The 6000-nt window shown below is 43.3% G+C and overlaps 1 protein-coding gene across 3 annotated transcripts in view; it reads left to right on the plus strand.

The window, feature by feature from the left end:
* The window catches only part of LOC133610720 (ras-related protein Rab-26), a 133284-nt gene extending 127520 nt beyond the window's left edge, over window positions 1-5764 (plus strand). For all 3 annotated transcript variants that reach the window (XM_061967264.1, XM_061967265.1, XM_061967267.1), the window contains one exon: window positions 4405-5764. In XM_061967264.1, the coding sequence (XP_061823248.1) occupies window positions 4405-4507 (103 nt within the window). In that variant the 3' untranslated portion in view covers window positions 4508-5764. The remainder of the gene's footprint in view (window positions 1-4404) is intronic.
* The last annotated feature ends 236 nt before the right edge of the window (window positions 5765-6000 follow it).

Here is a 6000-nt window from a genome sequence, read left to right on the forward strand (position 1 = left end):
CCAAGACAGCCCTACAGCATCCAGAGCCTTAAGGAACTCCGGGCGGATCTCATCCACCCCCGGGGCCTTGCCACCGAGGAGCTTTTTAACTACCTCAGCAACCTCAGCCCCAGAAATAGGAGAGCCCACCACAGATTCCTCAGGCACTGCTTCCTCATAGGAAGACGTGTTGGTGGGATTGAGGAGGTCTTCGAAGTATTCCCTCCACCGATCCACAACTTCCGCAGTCGAGGTCAGCAGAACACCATCCGCACCATACACGGTGTTGGTAGTGCACTGCTTCCCCTTCCTGAGGCGGTGGATGGTGGTCCAGAATCGCTTCGAAGCCGTCCGGAAGTCGTTTTCCATGGCTTCCCCGAACTCCTCCCATGTCCGAGTTTTTGCCTCCGCGACCGCTGAAGCCGCACACCGCTTGGCCTGTCGGTACCTGTCCGCTGCCTCAGGAGTCCCATGAGCCAAAAGAACCCGATAGGACTCCTTCTTCAGCTTGACGGCATCCCTCACCGCCGGTGTCCACCAACGGGTTCTAGGATTACCGCCACGACAGGCACCAACTACCTTGCGGCCACAGCTCCAATCAGCCGCCTCGACAATAGAGGTGCGGAACATGGTCCACTCGGACTCAATGTCCAGCACCTCCCTCGTGACATGTTCAAAGTTCTTCCGGAGGTGGGAATTGAAACTCTCTCTGACAGGAGACTCTGCCAGACGTTCCCAGCAAACCCTCACAATGCGTTTGGGCCTGCCAGGTCTGTCCGGCATCCTCCCCCACCATCGCAGCCAACTCACCACCAGGTGGTGATCGGTAGAAAGCTCCGCCCCTCTCTTCACCCGAGTGTCCAAAACATGAGGCCGCAAATCCGATGACACAACTACAAAGTCGATCATAGAACTGCGGCCTAGGGTGTCCTGGTGCCAAGTGCACATATGGACACCCTTATGCTTGAACATGGTGTTCGTTATGGACAATCCGTGACGGGCACAAAAGTCCAATAACAAAACACCACTTGGGTTCAGATCCGGGCGGCCATTCTTCCCAATCACGCCTCTCCAGGTTTCACTGTCGTTGCCAATATGAGCGTTGAAGTCCCCCAGTAGAACGAGGGAATCACCCGGGGGAGCACTCTCAAGTACTCCCTCGAGTGAATCCAAAAAGGGTGGGTACTCTGAGCTGCTGTTTGGCGCGTAAGCGCAAACAACAGTCAGGACCCGTCCCCCCACCCGAAGGCGGAGGGAAGCTACCCTCTCGTCCACCGGGTTGAACTCCAACATGCAGGCTCTGAGCCGGGGGGCAACAAGAATTGCCACCCCAGCCCGTCGCCTCTCACTGCTGGCAACGCCAGAGTGGAAGAGAGTCCAGCCCCTCTCGAGAGAACTGGTTCCAGAGCCCTTGCTGTGCGTCGAGGTGAGTCCGACTATATCCAACCGGAACTTCTCTACCTCGCGCACTAGCTCAGGCTCCTTCCCCCCCAGCGAGGTGACGTTCCACGTCCCAAGAGCTAGCTTCTGTAGCCGAGGATCGGACCGCCAAGTGCCCTGCCCTCGGCTACCGCCCAGCTCACATTGCACCCGACCTCTATGGCCCCTGCTATGGGTGGTGAGCCCATTGGAGGGGGGACCCACGTTGCCTCTTCGGGCTGTGCCCGGCCAGGCCCCATGGGGACAGGCCCGGCCACCAGGCGCTCGCCATCGTGCCCCAACTCCGGGCCTGGCTCCGGAGGGGGGCCCCGGTGACCCGCGTCCGGGCGAGGGAAATCTGAGTCTCGGTTCTTGCATTTCCATAGAAGTCTTCGAGCTGCTCTTTGTCTGATCCCTCACCTAGGACCTGTTTGTCTTGGGAGACCCTACCAGGGGGCATGGAAGCCCCCGGACAACATAGCTCCTAGGATCATTGGGACACGCAAACTCCTCTACCACGTTAAGGTGGCAGCTCAGAGAGAGAGTCTGTAATTTATGTACCAAATAATATATTATGAGAATCGTGTTCAATGGAGTATCGATTTTGAAATAGACTCGTCACCCCAAGAATTGGAATTGAATCATATTTTGAGGTTCCAAAGATTCTCAACTCTACAAAATGTATGACTGTTACTGTTCGGTGTTTATCTTGGATCATTCATTACTGCCTCAGTAATGAGCTCTTGTTGCAATTAATATGTCTTTCCTCATCTAACTCTTTTGTTGTTTCTTGGTTTGTTGTAACTTTGTGTGAAACGTTGTTACCTCTTGGCCATGACTCCCTTGGAAAATAAGTTTATAATTTTAACAGGAATTTTCCTGTTTAAATACATGTGCAAAATGAGCTAAAAAATAAAAAAACAAAAACTAGCATGCTAACAGTACCAACATATTAGAGGAGGGGTGTCAAACTAATTTTAGATCGGGGGCCACAGGGAGAAAAACCACGGCACGATAACTTAAAAATAAAGACAACTTCCGATTGTTTTTTTTGTTTAAAAATAGAACAAGCACATTCTGAAAATGTACAAATCATAATGTTGTTGGGGAGTTTTTTACACTTAAGTGTTGCGGTTAATAGTAATCTACCTTTATTTGTCGTTATTTATACTTTCTGAATAAATGATGTGATAATATTCATCAGTCAACTCATTGGTGTTAATTTTCAACAAGCAGTAGAAAATGGATGGATGGATACAAAGATAAAAAAATTATATCAAAATCAAATTACAGGATGTTATTTATGTAGTTTGCTCATTTTCCTCGACTGGTGCACTAACACCATGTGGTTTATTTGTTTTACATATGTAGCATCATCTACAAAGATACAAACAATTGCTATTGTGACATCTAGTGGACACATTTAGAACAGTACGTTTGACACCCCTGTATTAGAGCCTCTGGTCTATACCAGAAACATGAGTTAAAAAACAGCTAGCATGCTAACTTTAACAGTTACAATGTGTCACGTACCAAAATGTGAATCTGAGATTTATACCTGATAAAATTAGCTAAAGGGGCTAGCATTTATAATGGTTAAAGGATGACAGATTATCGTCACACGTCAACATCTCTAACATGTGACTGCTGCCTATTTGCTAGGTCAGCGTTGCACATGATAATCTGTTTTTATTTACCCTAGTACAGTGGTTCTCAAATGGGGGTACGCGTACCCCTGGGGGTACTTGAAGGTATGCCAAGGGGCACGTGAGATTTTTTTTAAATATTCTAAAAATAGCAACAATTCAAAAATCCTCTATAAATATATTTATTGAATAATACTTCAACAAAATATGAATGTAAGTTCATAAACTCAGTGAAGCACAAGCTCAGGTTTGTCACTAAAATGTCTGTCAAAAAGAACTGTGAAAAGAAATCCAACAATGCAATATTCAGTGTTGACAGCTAGATTTTTTGTGGACATGTTCCATAAATATTGATGTTAAAGATTGCTTTTTTTGTGAAGAAATGTTTAGAATTAAGTTCATGAATCCAGATGGATCTCTATTACAATCCCCAAAGAGTGCACTTTAACTTGATGATTACTTCTATGTGTAGAAATCTTTATTTATAATTGAATCACTTGTTTATTTTTCAACAAGTTTTTAGTTATTTGTATATCTTTTTTTCCAAATAGTTCAAGAAAGACCACTACAAATTAGCAATATTTTGCACTGTTATACAATTTAATAAATCAGAAACTGATGACATAGTGCTGTTTTTTACTTCTGTATCTCTTTTTTTCAACCAAAAATGCTTTGCTCTGATTAGGGGGTAGTTGAATTTAAAAAATGTTCACAGGGGGTACATCACTGAAAAAAGGTTGAGAACCACTGCCCTAGATAAATAACGTTTCAATAAATATATAAATACATATACCGGTAAATTAGGAAGTCAAAATGCTGGTGTGTTGCTAAAAATCTGGTATAAAACATGGCCAAAGCAGTATATTGGAATATTCCCAATTCTATTGTCCCTCACCAGGTAAATCGAAACATGATATGTACTTCCTTGTCTAATCCCATTATAAGTTAAGTTAAAGTACCAATGATTGTCACACACACACTAGGTGTGGTGAAATTTGTCCTCTGCATTTGACCCATCCCCTTCTTCACCCCCTGGGAGGTGAGGAGAGCAGTGAGCAGCAGCTGTGCCACGCCCGGGAATAATTTTTGGTGATTTAACCCCCAATTCCAACCCTTGATGCTGAGTGCCAAGCAGGGAGGTAATGGGTCCCATTTTTTATAGTCTTTGGTATGACTCGGCCGGGGTTTGAACTCACAACCTACCGATCTCAGAGCGGACACCCTAACCACTAGACCACTGAGTAGGTTATTATGTCAGATTATAAGCACCTGTCTCAAAATGCATTTATCCCTATAGCCAGATGTATTGCTCTGATAGATTAGCCAGCACTGACGAGTGTTGCTGTCTTCTGTGTGTTAGAGAACTGAAGCACAGGACCATGAAGGAGCCCGATGAGCCAAAGTTCCAGTTGCAGGAGTACGTCAACAAAGAAATGAGAACTTCTGGCTGCTGTCGGTCATAGACGATGACGTCTGTGTGTGAGTGTGTGTGGACCTAAAAGAGAGACTCCGGTCTAATATCTAGTAAGTCTGTTCACCATTGAGACTTTTATTGTTTATATACAGTACAGGCCAAAAGTTTGTACACAACTTCTCCTCATTCAATGCATTTTCTTTCTGTTCATGACTATTTACATTGTAGATTGTCACTGAAGGCATCAAAACTATGAATGAACACGTGAGGAGTTATGTGCGTAACAAAAAAAGGTGAAATAACTGAAAACATGTTTTATATTCTAGTTTTTTCAAAATAGCCACCCTTTGCTGTGATTACTGCTTTTTGCACACTCTTGGCATTCTCTCGATGAGCTTCAGAAAGGGTTTTCACTTCACATAGTTTTAATGTCTTCAGTGACAATCTACAATGTAAATAGTCATGAAAATAAAGAAAAGGCATTGAAATGAGAAGGTGTGTCCAAACTTTTGGCCTGTTCTGTACATTGTCTCTCTCAAGTTTAATGTCCCTCTGCTACTGTGAATGTAAAAGAGCTCTTACTGTATATGCAGGACTCATGCATGTTCACACACGATCCACAGTTGTAATGTGTGTTTGTTCCCCCTCACACCCTCATTGAGTGTGTTCTGTGCTGTGACGTGCACATCTGACATGCAAGCTCAGTTTTGTGATCTATAGAAGCCTAGTTGAAATACAAGTGTAAAGATTCAAAGCTGACAGGAAAAAACAAATCCATTCCATGTCATACCAGAGAAGCTGAAATGTAAACTGAAGAACATTTTTTACACAGATTCTGTAATGCAACTAATGTAAGCTTTGTTTTGTAATTAGAAGTCTATCTGTAACCAGCCTACGTGTCTATTCAGCTTAATACGCAGTTGGGAAATGTACCGTGTTGTTACACACATTGTGACTGAATAGAAATGTATTTACACTAAAAAAAAATGACAAGAGCATTTCTTTGTTCTTAAGAAGAGAAACACTGCCATCTTCTGGCAGTTTTTTGTCATTACATGGTAATGATACGTTGACCCGACGTGAATATAGTATTGTATTCATTTTAGAGGAGTCAACCTAACATTTTTCGATATTAATTTGATATTTTCAAGTAATTTTCTCTTTTGGACCAAAGGAAACTGTAAAAAAAAAAAAGCAATCTCATTTTAAACTAGCATGTTCTGCTAGCTAGGAGTCATTTAAGCTAATCCATTGTTTTTTTTGCCAACTGGTTGCCCGTGGTGTAGTTTAGTAAGTCTTTAATAAACATTTGGAGTTGACCTGTCTTCTTATTCAGTCGAAAGCGTTTACTTCTGTGTGTGGCGATCAGTTAGCGAGTTTGTTTTGTATGTTTCGTTCTTTCATACCATATAACGCGGGGGTCGGCCTCCCAAAATGTTGAAATTAAGAGCCATATTGGACCAGAAATACAAAAAAATAATCGGTCTGGAGCCGCAAAAAAATTTAAAGTCTTATGTAAGTGTTATAATGAAGACAACACAT

Source organism: Nerophis lumbriciformis, linkage group LG11 (assembly GCF_033978685.3).
Source record: "Nerophis lumbriciformis linkage group LG11, RoL_Nlum_v2.1, whole genome shotgun sequence".
NCBI classification, from domain to species: Eukaryota; Metazoa; Chordata; class Actinopteri; order Syngnathiformes; family Syngnathidae; genus Nerophis; species Nerophis lumbriciformis.